The sequence below is a fragment of the Platalea leucorodia genome (genome assembly GCF_965183815.1).
Source record: "Platalea leucorodia genome assembly, chromosome: 11".
In the NCBI taxonomy this organism is placed as follows: domain Eukaryota; kingdom Metazoa; phylum Chordata; class Aves; order Pelecaniformes; family Threskiornithidae; genus Platalea; species Platalea leucorodia.
Window position 1 is genome coordinate 14,318,057 of NC_138833.1, and position 22,841 is coordinate 14,340,897.

The window sequence follows — 22,841 nt, forward strand, 5'->3', positions numbered from 1 at the left end:
AAGAGCATCTCCTGGAGGGATTCAGCTGCAAAGCCAGTTTGACAGCAATGGTACTGGCAGCGTTTTAAAGCAGACCTTGATTTGATTTGACCTTTCGGCGATAGTAACAGCTTGCACTCACACTGTGCCGGGGTGGAAAAACCCAAAGCTATAAAACTTAAGGAGTGTATTGAACATAAGTAAATAGAGTAGGAAAGATGACCAGCATTGCCTATGGAAAGCCAGGGATATAACTCTTAGCTATGTAGACATTCAGCTAAAAATCAATATTTCCTAAATGGCTTTGAACTTCTACTGGATTTATTCCTCTTGGGTAAACAGGACAAATACCCTATAAAAGTACAACTTGTATTGCCAAGCAAAATACTTCAACAGTTTTTACTTACTCCGTTAGGTCACTCTCCCACAGAAGTCCATGCTAAGACCTCTATTAATTTTCAGAGGGGGAAGAATATTGCCCTTAAAGCAAAATGTGGGTGGCTAATGGAAGTGGAGGCGAGACATGCAGTTTTCGAGAGTCTGGCCCATAGGCTGAACCTGCACAAGCTGTGCAGCTGTCGGAGCAATGATTTTAAGAAACGAATGGGTTTATTGTGTCAGCCAGCAGCAGACCTGCAAACAGCCTCAGCAGAGAGGCTGCGAACTGGATGGGTCAGAGGGAATAAACTCTGCTCTCCCCTTGGTGTGGCAGTGGAAATGTACTGGGCGAGCAGGGGAGGGAATTCGCATTGCACCTGCCCGAGCCTGGATTAACAGAGGATTTACAGTCCTGGGGTTGCCAAGCCAGGAACCCTTCCTGACCAAAGGACTCACTGAAAGAAAGAAAAGCAAAAGCAAAATTGGTATTTGCTATGTTCCTGCCAAATAAGTGGAGAAATGCAGACAGATTTTTCACTTCGCTTACAAAATAAAAATCTAACTTTGTTTAGACAGCACAATGCGGCTAAAGAGAAACCCGAGCAGTACTTTTTGAAGAGGAACCTGTCAAAATAGTAGCCGTGTTTCAAAGCCAGACAGTGTTTTCTTTCCACTCCATGCAAGAAAAATGCAGGGAGAGAGGTGGGTTCATTTTACATGGGCAGTTCTCACTAATTTTATTAAAAATCTTCTGCTTAAATGATCATTTGTCAGCGGGAAAAATAAACCCCTCCAGTTTCGAGTTTTATGTGGGAGACATTCCAAAAAAACCCTTTGCGCCAAAACCATCTTTGGAATAACCCCACCAGATTTCAGTCGATGACTACCGTAACAGCAGTTAAAAACTGGCCTCATCCAGGCAAAGTAATAGAGACTTCTTCCTTTCTCGAAGAAACCCCAGGCACACAGAGCAGCTCCGGTCGGCAGCTGTGCGGAGGGGATGCTACAGGAACCGTCCCCCCGCTTTCGAACCAGTCAGCGCTTCGCAATGATGGAAAGTGCAGCAGTGAGTTACCCACGGGTTTGGTCCCGCCAGGTGCCGAGTATCTTTAGCTCTAAGTATCATCAACTGGCATGGAGGAGGCTTAGCAAACGCGTGGGTGTTGGGAGCACTTGGTAGCATTGGGGTCTACAATGGTGCGTATTCGGGATGGGACCAGGATGAGACAGCTAGGAGCTGAAGCAGAAAATAAACACAACGCTGCTTTCCATGGCTCTGCTACACGCTGCCACACACGGGCGGCACGGGCATGGCTGTGTAGCTACTGCAGGAAGGGTAGCTGGAGGCTGAGCCCATCTCTGATCTCCTTTACACCGACTGCCCCTCCGTGCCGTGCTGCTGCTGGCCCCAGGGCTTGCTCCTGCTGTCGGGCAGGACCTGGAGATCAGTGTGAGGACCACATGCTGCCCTGGGGAGGAGGTACCTACCGATGCTGTGCTCTGGCCTGCACTATGACTGTCACAGCTAACCGGGCCATCCTCTCTTCCCACATTTGGGATCCCAACTTATGGCCTGATGCTATGTCCCAGCAAGGAAACTCCTCCTGAGCTCAGGAGACCCTATCCACTGATGCCTAAAGGCACTCGGGTCCCTAATGTCCCCCTGGCGTGGGAAGGACCCAGATGCCCAAACCACCTGGAGATCCCAGGACCAAATTCCCACAGCCAGGCCCTTTCCCTGGCAGCAGAGACTCGTGGGAGCCAGGTCCCAGAGGCAGCAGTCCCTGCTCAGCCTCAACCAAAAAGCCCATTCCGGGAGAGATGAGTAGTCAGCTTGGTCGGTTCAGAGCGGAAAATGAACTGGCAAATGCCAGCCATTTGGGGCAGGAGAGAAGAACATTTGCATCAAAACATATGAAGCAATCCTACAGCCTGCACACCAGTCACTGCCTGAGTCACCCTCTCACCGTGGGTTTGTCTCTGATCACTCACCTTTAGGCAGAACAAACATCACGGTAATGGCAGTCCCGCTTTTCCCCGAGTACACACGTAACATTTTCAGGAAGGGCAATTGCACAGCGCCAGCACTCGGTGGTGCAGGCAGCCCCGAAACGCGAGCAGCAGAGCCCCGACAGCTCCCCCTCGCTGGTCGGCACCCGCACCCCGCTGGGGAGGGTCCCGGCCCACCCGCCCCAGCCCTCCCCGGGGGAGCTGCCGACTCCCACCCCATCGCTGCATTAGAGAGAGGGCTGGGCATGCACCGGAGGTCAGGCTCCCCAAGGCATTTCGGAGAATGCAGGTCCCCAAGGGCATTTCCAGCTGTCTAACACCCCGTTTGTGAGGGAGGTGAGCCCAAAAAGCTTTCCTGCCAACTACCCTGTGCCTGTCTCCTTCTGAGAGCTGCAAATGCTAAACCGGGTTTGCCCAGCTGAACTGAAGAGCATCACGAGGTCCCCTGCGATCCCCCCAAAGCCCGCAGAGCCCAGCAGCAACAGCACATGGCATCTGCCTTCAGGATCCGAGTTTGTTGCTCTTGTCTTTTATCCACCCGTTATTCCTGAGCTGGGCCTCCCCCCTCGCCACCCCAGCCAGCAGCATCACTGCTGGGAGCACCAGCCGGCACAAATTTCCCAGGTGCCAGGGAATGGCCCTTGGGATGTGCAGTGCGGAGTCTCCGGTTGGTAGGAACAGCCGGGAACACCATTTTGTGTGTGTCCAGGCTGGTGACCTGTATCGCTGGTTCAGCGAGGACATATGGAGCAACACACAGTGTCACTGATCTGTGTCACGGGGACCGAGATCTACAGGACCCACACTTCCCCGGAGCAAAACCTGGGGTCCCGGCCACCCCTGCCCCACATTGCCACCTGGCTCTGGGCACCGAGAGGAATTTGCACAGACTCCGAGTCACAAACATCTCAATGTACACTTTTCTCAGCCTCCAAAACTTCAGTCAAAGGAAACTTTTGTCAAGGAAAGCTCAGCCCAGACGGTTCCTGAAGAAACCCCAACTATGTGATGGCTTCAAACGCAACTCCAAAGCCACAAACACAACAACTGTCGGAAGACCCTGACAAAGCGCCAGATGCTGCTGCTGGAAAAACTGTTCTGCAGCCATAGGGGTTGGTCTGTGCTGCCACCGAAGGGAAAGGAGGAGGGATCAGGAGCTGTGGGCTCCGGCATTGCTTGTGCAAAAGGAAAAAAAAATAGGACAGAAGGAAACCAACTTTATTTCAGTTCCGTAATAAAAGGTGCCAGAGGCTTTGCATGTGGTAGGTGTGATGTTCCCCGCTAATAGGTGCGTGGAGAGAACTGCAGCCGACCAGAGCTAGAGTAACAGACATCCCGCCAGCAGCTTAACCTTTGATTCTCGACAGCGCTAGAGGCATCTGCAAAGAGTCCAAAGCGAGGGCTGCTGACCCGTGCCAGGGAGCCAGCGGCCGTGGATCAGCCCCAACGTCAGCAGCCCCGTGCCCAGGATTTGCCATCTCCTCCCAAATAGCTCCATCTCCACAAAAGCCATCAAAATGCTGCCTTAGCATCACCACCTAACCAAACACCCAAACACTTGGTCATTCTGACTGATTCCTGGGGAGAGGAGGATTGAGAGGGATCTGTGAAAACAAGGTGCTCCGACACTCCGGTCACCCAGGGTATGGCTTTATTGTGTGTTTCTGAACAAAACTGGAGATGGGCAAAGAGTCAACATATGAACCGTGCTTAAATAACACTGCAGGGGAGGGGGCAGCTCTGGCTTCCTTGGGGTGGGGGGCTGAGGCTTGGGCACGAGTCTTTGGCTTCAGAGGACGGCAGGGACAGCGTCTGCGAGAACAAGCTCTGGTAAGCGGTACTGACCTGGGTAAAGATCTTTTTCAATAAGCTTCATCTGGAGATGGAAGATCTGCTCCTGGAGTTTACAAATGGTGTGTTTCATTTTCTCCCGTCTCGTCACCATGTAACAGAGATTTCTAACCTACAGGAACAAAAGAAACAGTGTCCGTTTTAGGCAGGGTCGAAGCGGGTGCCCTCAAGCTGTGTCACTGCTTCTGCCGCCCAGGAAAATCCCCGCTCCCCAGGATTCGGTCCTCTTCATCTCACCATCATCCACGCTGCACCAAAACTCCTACCAGGGCTCTTTGGATGCGCCACGACTACAGGTGAGGGCTCTTGATCCAAACTGTGTAATATATATGGGAAAAGCCATGCAGTGAATGATTCAAAGCCTAAACGTCTCCCTTCTGGCTCTGACAGCCAGGACCCCATGGGGGGCAAGGAGGGCTGGCTGGCTTCTCCAGCACGTGCGCTGGGCATACAACAGCCATAAGGAAGCACAGTATCTCCAGAGATACAGCTTTGCTTACCCCAACAGCACGTCTCTTTTGTAGCACCAAGTCTCCTGCCAACGTGCCTGGGGTGCCCACCCCAAAGCAGAGCAGCCACCTTGGAAACCCCAAACACAGCTCCACCAGCCTCTGCCCCGGCACCGGGGACAGCTCGGCCACCACTGCTCCCAGTGCCTCGGGCAGCAGCGAGCTGGGACCATCCTGCCCGGGGGGCTGGGGCAGCCCCAGGTCCAAAGCCCCACGCAGAGGGCCACATAGGATGCTGCACATAGGGGAGTCTCTCTCTCTCTCCCCCCATCTTCTTCTGAACATAAACGCTTAATAAGCAAGTTAATCTTTAACTTCTCCCATCAAAGGCCTGAATTCAGAGGCAGGGTTTGCACTTTGGCATCAGTGCTTTCCAGGGCACAAATTCACCCCGAATAACGCAGCACGCAGGGAGTCAAACTGGGCCAAGTGTGCTGCTAATCTGCTCCCATTAGTCAGGATTAACTTTCAGTACTTGTTGCAGCACATCCTGTAATTCTGCTGTTGATACGCATCAGTGCACAAAGTTACCAAGACCCACAAAATGGGAACAGAGACAGGAGAAACAGGTAAATAATTTTGTGATCGTACTGAGGTATGGCCATGGTGTGGACACAGACTGTTTGAATCTCCTGTTAATTGTTCACAGACCTAACGAAGAAGTTAATGTCTCTAAAGGATTTCAAAAATCTTGGAAGGGAAGATGCTGCAGAAGGAGCATTATAACACAGTTATGCGGAGGGCCAGCAGACGCATGGAGCCCCGAGCATCCGAGCATCGTGCTGTGCCCTCAGCCCCGCAGCTGCATCACGCATGTGCCTTGTTCACACCCGACATAGAAACCTGCACAAAGAAATGCCAAATGCTAAGAGGTACTTTGGTCCCCTGGGTCAACAGGCCAGTCCTCATCCACAAATTGCTCCTTTGGCAGGGAAGGAGAGACGGTCTTCCCACAGCCGGTGCAGGGAAGGGGCACAGCTGGGATGGAGCTGCAGGTATGAGGCTACTGATCTGCTGAACATCAGAGCCTTACAAAACTGCCTGTTGCCCTAAAGCAAATGCCAGGACAGAGCATAGAAAATACAGCAAAATATCCAGGTGATGCTGGCCCAGGTCAGCAGCCATGTACCAGTGTGGCTCCCCTGCCCCAAACCTGGGGGAGCATCCTCCCCTCCGCATGGTTACTCACGCTTGCTCCACATCTCCCTGCAAATCACTGGTGCATTTTGTCCCCCGCTCAAGAAATTTTATTAACCAAGTGGGAAGCCCTAAATGCAAACAGCAAAGCACAAGACATAAATGCTCACATGAACTAGCACAGCAGCAGTTAAACTGTGCTCGTCACACAGGGTTGCTGATAAACACCCCCAGCAGCCCCAGATGACAGAGCTACCGTGTGCTACCCGCTGGCATCTGCCTTGGGATGAATTTCAGTGCCGCGCTTTTTGCCAGCCCCGCATAAGGGTGGCTGGAGAGCAGGGCTCTGTCACCATGGCTGCGGTGGGCATCGCGGCTTTCGGAGGAAACGGAGGGTTTCAGCTGTGAAACAGAAAATGCTAATGGCAGCTAACAGGATTTGAGAGCGTTTACTCAGCTTCCTGATGCTCTGAAAGAGCAAAACTGCCCATAATAAGGTAAGGAGGAGGTGGCCTGAATGGAGGCACAAGCCGTAACGTGCGTGGGTATGTCCACGCTCACGCGTGACTCTGATGTCTCCGATTCCTCCCCCTCAAACCCCTCTCTGCGGAGGAAGGCTGGGGTATTTCCAGGCTTGGCGGACTGTCCCCACGTGGTCGGGAGCCTTTGTGCATCTCACAGTGACAGAGGAAGTCAGGGCCTTGTCCCAGGCTTACCTAATGTCTGCCACCAAAGGCTGTGAAGGCAGCAGCACGATCGTGGCATCGGTCTTACCTAATGGCATCGGTCTTACCTAAGGACAATCTGGAAACACGCAGGAATACAGGAGAAAAAGCTGCTCTCTTTTTTTTTTTTTAATCCCCTAGCTGTAAATACAAAGCAGTGAGCTATATGCTGTGTATTTTACTACATTTTCTTTTTTTGTTCTGGATTGGAGAAAACATCAAACTAAAATTTCTTTATGAGGAAAACAACTGCCTCTGGCAAGCTGCATCTCAAAGTGTTTGGCGGTATCTCTTCTCTATGATTTGATATTCCTGGAAGAAAACATTACTTGTGCTCTGCTTAGAGACTGCTGGTATTTACACACACTTACACAGATAAACACCACCCAGCACTGCTTCCCCAAGCCAAGCTTAGATGCTGGTATGAAAGCCTGGAAACTATAGTTTTTTGTTGAAGCTAATTTAAACAACCAGTCGTTGGAAAAAGCTTCTAAAAAAAAAAAAAAAGAAGGCAAAAGAAGGTTAAAAAAGGCCAGAAACAAAATGGGGGGACTGTATTAGGATTCCCAGGCAACAGCTTTCATTTGCTGACACTGTGAAGTGCAGAAATGACAGTGGTTAAGAGATGGCAGAGGGGCCCTGGCTGTGCCCGTGTCATCTGCCCCGCTGCTTCTGCCTCCCCAGCTCTTGGATCCAGACACCATTACCAGCCCCCAAATCACAACCATGCCTGCCAGATTAATTGCTGAAAACACTAAAATAGCAACGTGCTGCCCCATGGACACCCTCTGAAAGCCACCCCTCCAGGCTGCTCTTCTCCGACCCCTATTTGATGTGATGCCTCACTATTTGCAGGTGAAATGGGGCAGCTGTGAGCGGCGCTGACGGACAGGATCAGATACCTGGGATGCACTGGCAGCAATGGGATTTAAACCCGTATCACCCATCTGAGCACTGGACTTCCATCTGGCCAGTGTTTATTGTTCCTTGTCTTGGAAGAAGAGCAAACAAACAGCTCTTCCAGGGCCAGGCAGTGAAACCTGGCAGGGTGTTGCTAAGCAGAGGCTGAACACCGATGGGGAATGACCCCAGGAAGCCTGGAGGCAACCCTGGAAAATGAGAAATCTGGTAAAACCTGTAGTTTTGACACAAAGAAATCAAAGAGAAGCCGCCATGCCATGTCTTTGAATTAGGCAGCTCCTGGAGCAAAGTGCTGTACCCAGAGATACACAGTGGTTCACTGCAGCTGGGAAAGTCAAGCTGGGAGCAAGTGGAAGCAGAGGGAGGTGGAGCAGCCTGGTTTAGATTTACAACATACAGAAGCAGATGAGGGGAAAAAAGCGAGTTGAACTTGTTGCCCTCGGCTCCGGCAGCTGCAGCTTGTTGCCTACAGCTTGGTGCTGGAGACCCATTAATGGTGGCACCAGCCCAGCCCAACACAGGGATGGAAACATGATGCAGTAAAGGCAGGAGCAAAGGAGGGGCAGACTGGCAGAACGATGGCAATGATGTACGCAGGGATGAAGGCCAATACGGCCACAGAAAAGAAACCAATAGCTTGAAATCCAATTGCTTTTACACAGGAGAATGGTCTCAGGCTCCAGGACCCACACAGGGAACTGCAGTGAGGGACCAGGACAGGCTTGTCCAGTGCTGAAACCCCGCCTGGACAAGAACACCCTGCTCACCCACACCGCTTTTCTCCCCATGGGTTTAATTATGCTGCAGCCCCACCGCGGCGTGGAGAGAGGGTTCGGGGTAAGCAGGGGCAGCATCACCCCCACCTTCGCCTCCCAGGGAGCAGCATGTCCCCTGCAGCACCCTCTGTCCCCCTGCCCAGGGCACCACCTCCGCCGGGTCAAAGCAATGCCATTTTCCTGCTTTCCTCCTTCCTTGCCTGCTCCCAGTGATCCCCTGAGCCCTTCCATGGCTTTCGCACCCTGGGTGGGCTGTCAGGAGAGGACCCAGGCAGGGGCCATGGATTCACCCCTCTGGCAGGAGCAGGACGGGAGGACCAGGCAGGACTTGGGTTTTAAGCACAGGAGGAAAGGGAGCTCGGCCCCTGCATGCCAGACTTGGCAGCCCTGCCCTGCCTGTCCCTGTCCCACTGCTGCCCTGTGCTGTGCCTATGTCCCCCCCAAGCAGCATCACTACTGCACCCGTCCCCTCCCTGGCCGCTCTCTGCCATCTCACTCTGGGTGCTGTGCTTCTTCCCCTGCTTCCCCCCCTCGCTGCTTCTCGCCTTCGCCGCCCCTCCTCCTCTCCAGCCTGCCTCTGCCCCATCCCTGCTCCTGCCTGCTCCTTCCCTCCATGCAGCCATGACAGCCAAATCCGCAGGCAGGCCAGCGCAGTGCGGCAGCGAGCACAACCCAGAGGGTCTCCGGCACCGCTGTGGTACTGCTGCTCCACTGATGTTTGTTCCTCCCAAAAAAGCTGCCATGGAGGCAGCCGCTCCCTCCCCCATGTGCAAGGATGCCCCATGCTGCGGGGAGCTGCGGGCGCCTGCATCCTCCGTCTGTGTCCTCCGGCGCAGCTCTGCCTCTGCCGGCAGCTCCCCCAGGAGCCGACCCACTTTCGGCTGCGGCATAGCAGGGAATGCCCAGTCCCGCTGGCCCTGCAGCTCACTCCTGCCATTCACCCGTCTTTGATGTTTAATGAAAGAAAATAATGAAGTGCCTTGCTGCTGGAAAGCATCTGAGGGGCAGCACAGGATAATTTTGTGGTTTGACTACGAAGAGCTCGGTAGAGCAGCATCATCTGCCTCCCAGCCACCCAGCCCCACCGATGCACCTCTCCCCACAGACATTTGCTCTTTTGAACCCCTGGCTGAGACCTCCACTAACTTACTTCATCAATGTCAGTGTTTTGGCAGTGATGGTACACGCACGCTGAGCACCGTTATTCTTCTGAATAACGCTCTGGATGAAGGGACACAACTGTTAGGGAAGTCGAACTGAGTCACCAGGGAAGAGGGCTCGTTCTGTCTATAGGCGCCAGCACACATTAAAGCAGCCCTGATGGAGCATATGGGTACACCATTGAAGGAAAAGCTGTACTCACCCTCTCCAGGTCTTGCCTGAGGTGCATGAAGAGCTTTAAGCGTCGGTAGAGAACGTCCTGTTCTTGCTGGGCCAAGTTGTCCACTTCATCCGTTTTTGGTGTCAGCAGTGGTTTGTTGGAATTTGCTTTCCTCTTCAGCTTCCAGTACTGGTAGACAAAATCCACCAGCGATTCACTTAAGTCAAGGTTCTCTGCCACCTCTGAAGGCTTCACGAGTTCATAGAAGTCCTCCTCCAGCTGCTGGAGTTTCTGCTTCCGCAGTGTGACCTTCTCCAAGTCCAGCTGGGCTTGGTCAGGCTCTGTCCGTGCCTCCTCGGGCAACTTAGTGGCACCAGTGCTGTGCTCAAGGCAGAAGGACTTGAACTTCACTTCGTCGTTGTCTGCTAGAATAGTCCGCATGTCAAGGTTGTGGTCGAAGGCGCAGGTGACGTGGAACGCGGTGACGCAGGCGGGCATGGAGCACTGCAGGGAGAAGGACAGGGCTTACGGCCAGGGCAAAGCACCATTGGTGGCAGGGACGCTTACCACCACAACACGACCACAAGGCTCGACCCTGGCTTACTACAAAAACTGTGACACCTATCTGAGTGACAACACCTAACATGAAGTGATGGATGCTCCACTACAGGTACTCCTTATGGAGGAACACCCGTATTGCCCAAGTCTTACACACCCATGAGCCGGACACCCAAGCAGAAGAAACCCAGGGTTCACTAGATATGAGTGGGCACCTTCCCACCTTACCTGCTTTAATCCTTCTCTGTGATGGGCCCTGTTCATCTTTCACCTACCATAAACAGAGCTTCCAATGGTTCTTCCAACAAGACATGTCAACAGCCAAAGACAACAGCACGGGCCAACGGGCTACTCTAAGACTGTCAACGAATTTCTCCTGATGGAGAAATTTTCATCTGTATTTCACTCCACTCTTTTACCACATCTAAAGCACCCAATACGCCATTTTTATTGAAAGCATACAGAAGATGTCAAGCTTTATGAGTGAATGTGGTATCTCAGAAGCAGCCAATGCTCCCAGAGCACGATGGCTTTCTCCTCTGGAAATTACACAGCCTCTAATTAGCTCAATTAAAAAAGGAAAAAAAAAAAGGCAACTCAGCATATACAGAGCAAAACATCATGAAATGAACTTTTAAGAACTGGTACAGTGGCTAGACTGTTGTCAAACTTATATCAGATTAATTTTTTAACAATTTCCCTAACTTACCTGAGACTTAAATTACTTTGGATTCCACAGGCAACAAACCTCAGCCTGGTTTCCTACAGAGGAACCCCTCCAGCCAGTGCAGTGCCTGCGTCCACGTCAGCACCTTCTCCCCCTCTACTCATTAACTGGTTTTTAATGGCTCAGAGTGTCAGGTAATTATTTCAACCATAACCCATAAGAAATCAGTCTATTCCAGCTGCTAATGACCAGTTAAACTGCAATAATGAGACATTTTAAGTGGGCTATTACTGTAGGCACCGTATTTCAGCATTTATAGAAGAACTGTTCTTGCACGGGATGAAGATGCAGTTCTGGCCTGAAGGACCAGGTGGAGGCACATGAAATTTCCTGGGCGTGGATGACAAACCATTCGGGATGCTGTAGAGTTTTACTGCGGCCCTGCTGCATTTTAATTCTCAAAAAGCAAAAAAAAAAAAAATTCTGGTAGTAGTTGAGGAACAGAAGTTTTATGGCTTTTTATCTTCAACCCATCAGCCCTGAATTCCTGCTCAGTCACCCCGTGTGTGAACTTTTGACATTGCTGCTTTTAGATATTTTCCCTTGACTTTGTTTATGAATCTGCTGGTGCTTATGAAAGCGAGAGACTTGCGTGGCTGCCAGGGCCAAGAAAAGCATAGGCAAGCAGTGTCCAAGTCCTCTGCTTCCAGGGCCCTCCAGGCCCTGCTCCAAAGGCTCTGAAACCAGCAGGAAGAGCTGGATGCAGCCCCACCACGGCCGAGCCCTGAGCTGTACCAGCATGGGTCCGGGCAGCGATGCTGGGCACTAACTCCTGCAGGCACCAAATGCAAGCAAATTATTAACTCCTACCCCCCGCTTACCCTGTTTAAATATGGCCATTTGATCCTGATTTCAGCCTGAAATCGCTTGTGAAAATAGCTGAGAGCTTGCAAAAATCAGCTCCCTCTGCTATGCTGCTGGCGCTTGCATAGAGCCTGGCATCACGTGGGACCTGTCGGTGCTCCCCGCACCAGCCCGGTGCACCCACCGCAGCGGTGGGCAGCGGGTGCCTGCCCTGCCCATCCCGCGGGACAAGCCTTGTCACAGCCTCCCACACGGCTGAAGCACCGGCTCCGTTCTCAAGTATTTATTTTTGGTAACGAAGGAGGGACAGAGGGACCCCAGCCTGACTTGCAGCATCCACATTTATTCAGTGCAGTCAGTATATCACGCACTGGCTTTTAAAGCACAGGCGCTTGCTCCTACAGCCATGGGGCAAGCATTAATACAAGAAGGAGTTGTGATGCACTTTCAGGTTAGAGGCCTTTGCCAGCTGGAAGTGCCTGTGAGCATTCTTCCCTGGTAGCTGAGATGGTAATGGTACTGCATGGAGCTACGGAGCTCCTGAGGTACTCCTGAGGTACTCCTGAGGTACTCCTGATATACTCCATCCTGTTCTGGCGTAACAGCTGGGCGTGCTTTAAACTACAGCATCCTTTTGTGCTGTTATGCACATGAATATCTACGGTAGAGAAAGCGGACACAGAGAACTCGCCGCCGTCGGTGAACTACGTGAGCTAAGGAAAGCCATGCAGCGATGTCCCCTCCCTCCTGTTTGTGTCACCGGCAGTAATATTGGCATGAGTACCACGGTCATGGCTTCTGCCAGGACAAGGGTGCGGGTGCACCCGCTAACAGGAACAACCATCACTCCACCTTAGGAATAAAGCAAATCAAATGACACCCGTCCTGGATCTCTCCTCCGACAGATGGCAAGCAGCACTTGTCAGAAACCATGCCCAAAATGCAAACAGAAAATAATTAGGCAGTTTGGCTGACAGGGCAACAAAGAAAGGTACCTGGTCGGCCGCTGCTACCCAGGGACCTTGCATAAACTGACAATAAAAACATATTGATCCATCCCAGAACGGTGCTGGAACGAAGCCACTCTTTGCAGGAGGGAGGGATCTGCCACACAGAATAAACTGGGCCCAAAAGACTGGCACAGTCCCCAAGTCTGCTTCGTTATCGATCGTGCTTCGTTATCTTACAGCACCTTTCATTCAAAGATTTCAGCATACTTTGCTTATCCAGGCAAATCCATCCCCAAACAGAATTCCATGAGAGAAGGTGAAAACTGCACCAGAGATTAACATATGCTGTTAATTAGTCCTCAAACCACTCTTACTGGGAAGAAATAGAGGGATGATTTTATTTGACAAGGAAATTCAAACAGTTTACCAGCTTACAGAGGTGCTCTCCTGCAGTTTGGGGCTGGAAGGGAAGGAAACGGCTCCTCCAACAAAACTGCAAGGGGAACTCAGGAAGGAAAAAATAATTACCGGTGCTGAACTCCAGCCAAGCCATCAGCCACGACACTTCTGAACCCTTACAAAGACTACCATGTGATTTTTAGTGACCACAGATGGTCTGGATCCTGGTAGTGTTTCTCAGTCGAAATAGGCAGTTTCAGCATCGCAGACATCCTCGGAGGATGCGGCGCTGAGGCAGAGGATGGCCCGGGGGCTGCCCGGTGCACGTACCCTGCTCTTCCCCTGCTGTCAAGCTGTACATTTTCAGGGCTACAGGCACAATCGGATGACAGCACTGGGAACCACCACACCAGTTATCCCAGTGGACGGGGATCAGTGGCACAAGCAGCTCAAGGGGAGCAGGCAGCAGCGGGCAGAGCAGCGATAATGAATGCGTGAGTGGTGGAGGACACTTCCCAGGGCTTTTTCTCCAAAAAACAACAAAAAGAAAGCTGGAAGATGATGACAGCAAAAGACTGTGCCCTTTGGAGAAGCCTGGCAGCAACAAACAGAGACCTGGCATTTTGCACTGCGTTAAAAGGCCTTGGTGAGCTCTTCCAGTTGCTCTGAGAAGCGAGGAGGGAGTTGGTGAGGAGGGAGCTGGGTCCCAAGCAAGCACAGCTGGGACACGGGCTGTGCCGGAGCCCGGCTCCTAGCACTCTCTTTTCCGTCTCAGCAATGCAAAGGAGCACATTCCTGCTGCATCCTGAGCTCTTTTTGGCATCTCTTGATGTCTGACCACAAGAACCACCATGAAGTCATGATTTCCCCTTAACAGGAGACGGGGGAAGCGTGCCTCCAGGCTGCGCCCCTGCCCAGCGTCCCGCAGCTCTGGCTCGACTACAGCCATGCTGAGTTACACTGGGTTCACAGCTCTGCACCAGAAAAGCAAGGGAAGTAATTACATGCAAGCAGCAAGGTCAGAGGCATGGAGAGCAGTGGGGAGCCCTTCCTCAGGCTTCCCCGGGTTTGTTTCCCTTTTGATGGTCAAATTTGGATAGGGAAAAATACCCTGATGCACAGAGGTGCCTATGCAAAAGTATCTCACACTGGTCTCCGTAAATGTGGTCGAGGTGGGTGTTATCTTAAGCTGCGGTGCTGCCTTTGAGCATCCCCATGCCCTCTGGGATGACAGTCTTCCACTCCTCCAGCTTGCCATCCAGATTTTGTGTCCCTTTTCGGAAAGCCTGTTCCAACCAGCCACCTGGAAACCCCCTCCTGGAAGCAACACCCTTCCTTCCCCTGACCTGCCCCACCTGGAGCACCTGATTCCCACTGCCAAGAATAAAAGCCCAGCACTTTAACAGAAAACAACCTTCTCCTTTTAGAGCTGGCTCATAAACCTGAAACGCTGACAAAGGTAGTTAGATTACACCTGTATAAACAGGCACTAATCAAAAATATGCTCCATAAACATAAGCTTTCAAAACAGAGCTCTGTACCGCTGATGAATATGGAGTGTGTTTGTTTATCCATGGGTGAACTTGCTGATTTACCCCATAAATCCTTAAATAAAGGCACTGCCTGCTTTTTTTTTTCCTTCTCCCCCTTTTCCTTGAAGCAAAACCATCCTGAGTGTGCTAGGGTGGCCTCAGCAAATGCTCCGGTGACAATCTCGTGGAGACTTATAAACCGTGAGCTGCCGGCACAGGAGACAATAAAGCTCCTGTTCCATCTCAGGTGACCTTTAATGCAAATCCATTCAGTCCCAGGGATCTCGCAGCTCCCGTGCCATGCCGGCACTAAGAGGATGAAGCCTCAGAGAAGCTGAATTCTTTTTGATGCTGCCAAGCCTGTTTGCCTCCTTCCCTGCCCTTCCGTTCTTTGAAAGCAGTTGCCGTTATGACACAGTATCTCCATCTGGCAGGGTGAATAAGCAGATCCACCCAGAGCCATTAAAAAAAAAGTGAGTCAACGCTAGAGATTTAAAGAAGTATTGTGAGATTTCATTTCAAGCTAAGGGGATTGCTTTTAAATAGCTCCCTTTCAAGTATTAAACCCAAGGCAGTGGCACAAATGCAGCAGTGCCTGCAGACCTCCTATTCCTATTGCCCTTCTGCAACCAGCCAGCTACTCCTGGTCCCCCGTAGTCACTGCTGCCTACACCGACCTCTGAGGTGCAGCTCCCGTTGCTCCACAGGACCTCATCCATCAGGACTGGTACACATCCCAAACTTTCTCCCAATTTTTCAAAGCTTAATGGCTATTCCATCCCCCCCTGCACACCAAGACTGCTTCCATACCTGGTCTGCCAACGAAAGCAACAGGCACTGGCACCGTCGAGCAGCAGATTCCCCAGTCTGTCCCCAGGGACCGCTGGGACATTACACTGCCGAGCAGGGGTAAGCACAGGGAACCATTTGGTGCAGCAAGGCTCCCCAAATGCTCTCACACCAACTGTGCTGCATTTTGGATGGGAGCTTCTGCTCTTTGCTCCCCAAGAAGAGAGATCATGGCCCAGGAAGCTCTGTCCCACTTTTGTAATATGAAAGCCCAGAGCATCCCACTTTTGGTCTGAAATGAGAATGTCTCACCACCCCTTTAGTATGCTGCTGCTGCGGGGAGAGCAGGCAATCAGATGTCTGCAGTGGTTTGCTTAGGTGTGGAGAAAACGTGGGAATGTAATACGTGGTAAATACTCTATTTTCCAAGCCAGCAGGCTAGTGAGGACTACCCAATCCTGGGGTTTCCCGATATCCCCCCAACAGAAAGGCTTTCCAGCCAGCCCTCACTGGTTTGTGAAATACTTGGGCTACGTATCTCATGAGTATCTCACTGTTGTGGCAGCTAGGCCAAGCCTTTCTGCTGGAGGCTCCTGATTTCAAACCAAGGTCATTTGCAGCCCTGGTAATTAGTGTCACTACAGCAACATCACTGTGTTATGCAAAGAAGGTTAATCTAGATTCTTAGCACTCAATACATTAAATGATTGCAAACAACATCTGACGATGTCTGATGGGTGCTTGTGCTCCCTGTTGTTAGGTTTACTCAGAGCAGGAATAAGACTTGCCAAATCGCATCCACCAACAGCCTGAGAATCTCCAGTGGCTATTACAGGCACAACCCCGGAGGTCTGAGTTTCTTCGGTGCCGAGTTACATACCTGAATACACGTCCCAGTGCACTCCTTGCAGAGGCTGCAGGACAAAGCCCATCTGCTTGCTGGGATATGTGAGATCTTCGTAATGGGTTCCATTTTTTCAGGACATCCAATGCTAACCTGGTCATGAAACAGAAGACAAGTTGTAAATACTGGTTACCATCCCAGATCTCCTACAGGGGGATGTCTGTGTCAGTCTGAATGAGGGATGGATTTATTTGTTATTTTTCAGGGTCACTTGTAATTTGGAAAAAAAAAAAACCCAAACCCCAAAACCCAGAAACAAATCTGGATGAAATGGAAGGAAAAATTGATGTCAGTGTTTCCTCTGAACTAATTCCTCATCTGGATGTTGTTCTGTATCTCAGATGGGCACATGACATTAGCTTTACCCTGCCCAGGCAGGTCCTGGAAATGCCCCCCACCTCTCCACCCTTGCACCCCACCTCTGTGTCCTCCCTTAACGGGGTGCCGCATGGCTGCTAATTAAACACACAGCCCGATGACTGACCGGCATCGTGGCTCTGACCTCGGCACGGCTTGATGACCCAAACTGGACTTGCTATTTAGGCCATTAATGAACATCCTGGGCCCGGATCTGGAAACCAGGTCCATGCCCACCTGTGTGTCAAGAGGAGGCTGGAAAACATCTTACTTCAGGTATCCATAAGGCACAGCTAACGTGGACCCATTTCGTCCCGCTCCGGGTGGGCTTCAGTGCTCCCCCTCTCTTCGGGCACAGTAGACACTTTGGCTGAACCCCGAGGGCGCAGGTCCGGCACAGCCAGCTCCCGATGGGGACCTTCAGGATGCCGTAGCACGCCTGCGCAGACACGAGGGAGGCGGGTTAGCCCCAGCAGCCCGGGAAGAGCATCCTCCAGGGCCTCCTCCTTCACTCCTACCTTTATCACTACCGCTGGCTTATCGCCACCACATCTGGGCATCGCAGTAATAAAGAGCAGATGTGACACAGCTCCGCGATCACAGACAGCGAGGTTAAGTTCTTCCTTCCTTGCTACCTTCCCTATTTTCATGCAGATACTCGTGCCAGATCACTATGTCCTGGGTTTTAATTAAAAGCTAAGTATACAAACGTGCTGTGTATCATGCCAAGCATCCTCCTGGCTCTAGGTCGGGGGGGAAAAGCAACCAGGCTGCTCCATCAGAGCCCCCACCACCGGCAGCTCTGCGGTGCGGACGTCTGCCCGCTCATCTCCTGCCCATTTCTGAACAGCTATCAGACCCACAATGACTCGGAGAAGTAAGAAATGCCACGCGGAGAAAACCTCTGAGGTAGTTGAGGGCTGAAAAGCCACAACCCCATGATTGAGAAAGATGGCCACACTGGTTACACACCCAACACAGCCTGAAGGGGAAGCGAAAATAACTACAGAAAGGTAAAAAGGGGAAACCGATAGTCATGATATAAATGAGAAGGGAAGAACCATAAACGATGACAAATCTAAAGGACAATAAATCTAAAGGAAGGAAAGACAAGTCTACGGCCAAGAGAGTGAGAACTAAAGGACCCGGGTCGCCCACGGAGCTCCCTGACCTGCTGTGATAGCGCAGGATGCAGCGAAGCCAAAGCACTTCATAAATATTTCTCTTCCGTACTTGGGGAAAAGCCAAATGATAAGTCATATCACATAATGATGGTGATAAAATACTTTCCACTTCGGCCATAACTTATGACTGTATTAAACAGCTAGTGCTAAAACTAGACAGTTTTTAACCTGCAGGTCCCGACAACTCGCACTTAAAGGGTTTTCAGAGAGTGGCAGACAACTGCCTTGGGCACCGACACGGGGCTGTGTCACTATTTTAAGCGAGGCGATGTAATTAATTCTAGATCTGGCTGCTCTGACGTCCCTCCAGAAGGCAAGTGGGCAGCGCCGATAAGGACACCCGGCGCTGTTGGCTGTAAATTGAGCCCAGGCATTTGTCCACTCCGCTTTTTGAAGTTTACTCCAAAAAAGAAGAGTTTTTCGTCCTGGTGCTGCAGGTCACCGGCACCACGAGTAACAGTGCTGCAGGTGGGGACAGAGGCAGAGGGGGCATGCGGAGATGCCTGAGCGCGGGAAAAGCCTATCCTCAGTATTTACTGGCCAAGAACAGACTTTATAACACGACATTAGCTTGCCTCAAAGCACAAACTGACTCTGATAGTGATTTCCAAGTGGAAAAAGCCACTTCGTGAACAGATTATTGGGATAATAAGGAATTCAGGGAGGTAATATTATTGCTGCGAGTCTACACGGTTCACAGAGACTTAACTGTGTGTTTCACAGCGCCTCCAAATCTGACAGATAAATCATTTCTGTAACTGAGTTTTATAAAACATCTGATTTAGTACCAGACAAAAATCAGTGTGGTACATACTACCAGGAGAATAAACCGTCTGACTGATCTCAAAATCCAGAGGAAAACAGGAATTATGACCAGGTGTGCATCTCTAGCAGACTCTTGGCTCTCGGTTATTTATTCCTAGAGGTTTTAGAGCAGCTGAAGGTGCAATTCTGCTCCTAGGAGCAAATATCACAAGGCCTCTGTCCCGGACAAGGAGTGGCTCTGCAAATGAGGTAGGTTATCAGCTAAACGTGCTCTCCCAGTCCAGCACCAGCCAGAAGATGCTCTGGGAACATGGAGCCAGAGCAATGCCAAGTAGGAGCAGAGCAGCTATTTTTATCACTGCGCCTGTCACGGGCTCAACGTCACGGAGAAGGGGATGCCAAAACACCGGGGAGGATGCCGAGCCACAGAAAAGCTTGGTGTGGTCCACTAATGGAGGGAGGGCTCGGCCATGTCCCCACACCAGGGAATGGGAATTTCGTAATGACAGGACCACGGCACGGTGGCTGGAAGCTGGAGATGGATCATTCCCGTCCTAAAAAGAAGTGCAATGTTGCCACCGCGAAAGTGATGAACCACAACGATTTAGCAGCAGGGGGGAAGATTCCTCCTCGCTGAAAATTTTAAAATGAAGATTGCATGTGTTTTCTAAAAGCTATGCTTCATAGGAATTAATTAATAGCAAGCCTCATGGCTTGTGTTATGCAGATGAGATGACTACAACAATCCCTTCCAGCACCATAGCCCACCAACGTGTGTCTGAGCACAACCCTTCCTCTGCCCCTTCCCGCTGGGATGGAGGAGGATGAGGCATCGCTCTGGCTGCGTCCCCCGGGACCCCAGCTCCCCTCTGCCGCTGCCCAAATACATGGAGCAGGCGGCAGCGGTACCCAGTTCCCCACAGGAAGGCATCATGCCCAGCAGGTTTTGGACCTGGGGCTGGCAAAGGCACAGGGAAGGTTAGATTAAAAGCATGATGCCACGTAACACCCCATGCTGTGGCTCTGGGCTTTGTGGCTTAGGGCGTAAATCGGGGCAGAGATTAAATCACAGGCAGCTTACAGGCTGGCATCGGGCTTAGGGTTGGACTCTGCTCCCTGAAAACAATGGAAAATCTCCCTTTTCTTTCAACAGTCTTGAAATCCAGCGGGCTGCGTCCCCTTCTGCAGCACTGCTCTGCTCCCAGCGCTGGGGCCGCTGCCGAGAGTGGAGCCCGTGGGGTGCCACGGCCCGTGGTGGGCACAGTCGGGGTCGGTACGTCCCCACGGCAGCCCTGCGCACGCTGATCTGCCTCCCCCTGAGCCCCTGCCCGCCAGCACGTGTCAGCTCACAGCCTGACATGGCCACTTGGGCTTGTTAAAAAAAAAACACAACAACACAGAAAACATCCCAACCCCAACCCTGAACCATCCTGCTATTTTGTGGAATCTGATTCACTGATGGAAACCATTCAAAACACCCACCTCCCGCAACTATAGATATCTCCAATGCTCTCCCACCTCCAGGAAGCGCTGATGGAAAAGCTGCCCAAAAGATGAGCAAATGGTCTTTTCAGAGGAAAAAAACCCAAACCCTTCACACAGAGGGTGAAGCCCAGGAGCTGCCGCTGCCATCCCAGCACCGCATGGCCCTTCCCCTCAAAGCACAACCAGCAAAACCACCCCGGACCCACGTGGGACCCAGGAGACCCCCAGAAGGCTGTGTTCTCCTTGTCAAGGTCTCCCTGCCTTGAGCACCAAGCGCAGGAGCCCACAGACCCCCCCCCAGCAAGGGCTTGAAGCATTAGCATTCAATTCTAAAAATAAAATTATTTTCCTCCAGGCAGCGAAATAAAGTGAAATCCTACACTTGTACAGCAAGGAAGCTGGGACAGAAACCCTGCGATGCGAGACAGCGCTAGTGGAGCTGGAAGGTCCTGCTACCCCCAGTATAACGCTGCGGAGGAGGAGGCTGGAGGTCCAGGCAAGCCCACCCCTCCGGCGAGCGCAGGGTGAGTGCAGGGCTGCAGACCCGCATCCCTCCCAGCCCACCACAGTCCCGCACAGGGTGCTGGTCACCCCTGGGTGCTAAAGGTCCTGCGGCTGCAGTTTAACAAAGAAAGATGGGGTAAAGAAAGAAGAATAATGGAAGAGGAGGCATAAAATAAAATATCACAGAGACCACAGAATAAGGAGGAGGGGGCAAAGCAAGCTCACAGGAAGCGGTTTTCAACCTCTGGTTGTGTATTTCTGTGGGCACTTATGAAGGGCTGGGGCTAAGAAAGTAAGAAAAGCAAGTTTGGTGTCTGCCAGCTATCCAAGACCCCATCTGCTATCCTCGCTCCGCTGGAGACGCGATGGGAATCCATCAGAAAAGCTGAACAGGGTCTACAGCAGCTCAGGGAGAGGGGGACGGTGGGGATGGGAGGAACCCAGAGGAGGGTACAGGAGCGTGATGTGCAGACAGCCAAAACCTGCCGCTCTCCCCCGCGGCGGGGGCTCACCTGGTGCACGCAGACGTTGCACTTGTCGCAGAACACCATCTCGTTGCCGTCCTCCCCCTCCGGCGAGCGGCAGACGTCACACACCACGTCCTCGTCGTACTCGATGCCCAAGCCCTCCTCTGTTTCGATGGCGATGTTCATGTTCTCGTAGCACATGGTCTCCAGCTCCTCCAGCACTCGCTCCAGGGTGATCTCATCCAGCTCGGGCTTTTCTGCAAGGCAGAAGGCAGAGGAGGACACTGAGGCAGCTCCGGCACAGGAGCCCACCCGCCTTCAGGGAGCATTTTGCAAAGGGCTGAGCATTTTAAACTGCAACTCTAGAGGCAAATCCATGATGATGGTAAGAGCGGCAATTCAGAAAACAGCTGCTTCTAACTCGGGATGCAGTTTATGTTTCATAGACAGTAACAAAATATTGCTGCTGGCTGAGAGGAAAGACACCCATTCAGCTGAAGCAATGCGGATAATTAGGTCTGACAGTTTAAATGTTCAAGGAGACAAGTTTTGCAAAGATGCTTTCTGCAGCGAGGGCTCAGCAAGCTTTGGCAACACAAAGTCAATGCTTTAATTGTCAAGACTGAAAATTGACCCCTTTTAAGGCCAATTAAACTGAAACTGAGGACAAATGAGGCTTTTTTCCCTGGTTGGGTTTAGTGGAACCAGAAGGTCAGACCCGAAGAGGGCTCAGATCTGCTGTGCTTATTTCCCCCGTACCAGGATCTTTAGTGGAAAGAAGTGGCAGAGGTGCTTTATCAGAGGTTTATCCAGAGTGACAACAAGGAATACAAGGCCAATAACCAGGAAAGGCTTTTTCAGAGCAGCAATCTCCAGCAGCGGGATGCCCGGTCACCGTTCCGGAGGGGATGCTGCTGCCAGGAGCTCGGCAGCACCAGAACGGTGCCACGCACACTGAATGCTGCTCCCAAACGCACTGCCTCTCACCCGCACACAAAGATCCCGGTGCCACAAACGCAATGTGAGGTCACCCCAGGTAAGGAAAAAAAAAAGGGAAAAAATCTGTCAGCAGCAGGGGAGAGGTTCTCTGCGAGGGATAAGAGGCAGAGTTAAATGCCCACCACGCCCCGTCTCCCCATGAGCACTGTTTCATCACCGGGGAAGGCATGGAGATGGGGATGGAGATACCAGCAGGATGCAACAAAAAACATTTAATCCTTGCATTTCATTTGCGTATATTATCTGTGATAACAGCCAGGATGCTCCAGAATGCACCAGACAGCAGAGGAGCCTGACCCACACTGCTGTCCACCTTTCTCATTGCAAGGCAACAGGAGGAAATATCTCATTTATGAGCAGAGAAGGTGAAAAAAAGGCTTGAGGAAGTCCTAATATGAAGCAGTTATTAATTAAATGTTCAGTGAGACATTTGCCATCCTAGGTGTCTGTTGAGCCACAGTGTGACACCCCTGTCCCGGATGAGCTCTGGGACCCTCAGAGGCCCCCAGGGCTGGGGAGCGAGGGGGCTGCAGGGTCCCGGGCAGCGCTCCCGGCCCCTCCGGCTGGACGATGCTGGCAGAGGCTGCACCTTCCCCCGACGGCCACGGACCGGCTGAAAAAACTCTGTTAAGGGGGAAAGCACCCCGTAGGCGAGCTCGGCAAGCAAACACACCATTGTCTGCCTTTTTAAGCTCTTCCCCAATGTTTTGCATTGGCACGGTTTCCCTTGGCTTGACAAGTCTCTGCAAACATCTAGCCTGGCATTTTACATGTCTGTGTCAAGTCTGAGATACCATCTAAGACAGACAA

The 22,841-nt window shown here is 51.8% G+C and overlaps 1 protein-coding gene across 14 annotated transcripts in view; it reads right to left on the reverse strand.

Annotated features, from left to right (window-relative positions):
* Positions 1 to 22,841, reverse strand: part of JADE2 (jade family PHD finger 2) — a 146,376-nt gene that overhangs the window by 7,613 nt on the left and 115,922 nt on the right. For all 14 annotated transcript variants that reach the window (XM_082324307.1, XM_082324311.1, XM_082324312.1 and 11 more), the window contains 5 exons: positions 21,078 to 21,289; positions 16,899 to 17,066; positions 16,247 to 16,363; positions 9,650 to 10,111; positions 4,213 to 4,330 (listed from right to left, as the gene is read on the reverse strand). In XM_082324307.1, the coding sequence (XP_082180433.1) occupies positions 4,213 to 4,330; positions 9,650 to 10,111; positions 16,247 to 16,363; positions 16,899 to 17,066; positions 21,078 to 21,289 (1,077 nt within the window). The remainder of the gene's footprint in view (positions 1 to 4,212; positions 4,331 to 9,649; positions 10,112 to 16,246; positions 16,364 to 16,898; positions 17,067 to 21,077; positions 21,290 to 22,841) is intronic.